Source organism: Eimeria tenella, genomic scaffold, assembly GCF_000499545.2.
Source record: "Eimeria tenella Houghton genomic scaffold, Eth_scaff3466, whole genome shotgun sequence".
Taxonomy (NCBI): domain Eukaryota; phylum Apicomplexa; class Conoidasida; order Eucoccidiorida; family Eimeriidae; genus Eimeria; species Eimeria tenella.
Genome location: NW_013543223.1, coordinates 2,732 through 3,219, shown reverse-complemented (window position 1 = coordinate 3,219; position 488 = coordinate 2,732). Strand labels below are relative to the sequence as shown.

At 67.2% G+C, this 488-nt stretch overlaps 1 protein-coding gene across 1 annotated transcript in view; it reads right to left on the bottom strand.

The window, feature by feature from the left end:
* Positions 1-442: 442 nt before the first annotated feature.
* ETH_00036825 (uncharacterized protein) overlaps positions 443-488 on the bottom strand; it is a gene marked incomplete at both ends in the record, with an annotated part of 2,319 nt that continues 2,273 nt past the window's right edge. Inside the window, one exon of the mRNA XM_013376437.1 lies at positions 443-488. Coding sequence (XP_013231891.1) covers positions 443-488 — 46 coding nt within the window.

The following is a 488-nucleotide window of genomic DNA, read 5'->3' as shown; positions in this document are numbered from 1 at the left end:
CAGCCGCTGCTGCTGCTGCTGCTGCTGCTGCTCTCGCCGTCCCAGCAGAAAGGCTCCTGCTGCAAGTCATAGACGGCGACGAGGGCAGGCGCAGCCCCTGCAGACGGCAGCAAATGGGGACGCGGCTGCTGCCCTGCGAGCAGCTTGCTGCTGCTGCTGCTGCTGCTGCAGCTGATGCGCTCCACGGCCGAAGTCCAGCAGCGCGCACGCTGCTGCTGCAGCGACTGCCCCCACGCGCCTGCTGCTGCTGCTGCCCCCATAAAAGGTGACAGGCAAAAAACCCTGCAGGGCTCAGCCTGCAGCTGCAGCCTTCCCGAGAGCGAGAGGAAGCAGCAGCGGTTTGCTGCATCTACTGAGAGCAGCAGCGGCGCAGCAGCAGACACGCTGCTGCTGCTGCTGCACAGCACTCCCTCGCCAGTCCAGTTGCGGCCTATGCAGCGCGTCAGCACCAGCGGTGCTGCTGCTGCTGCTGCAGCGGGCGGCGCCGT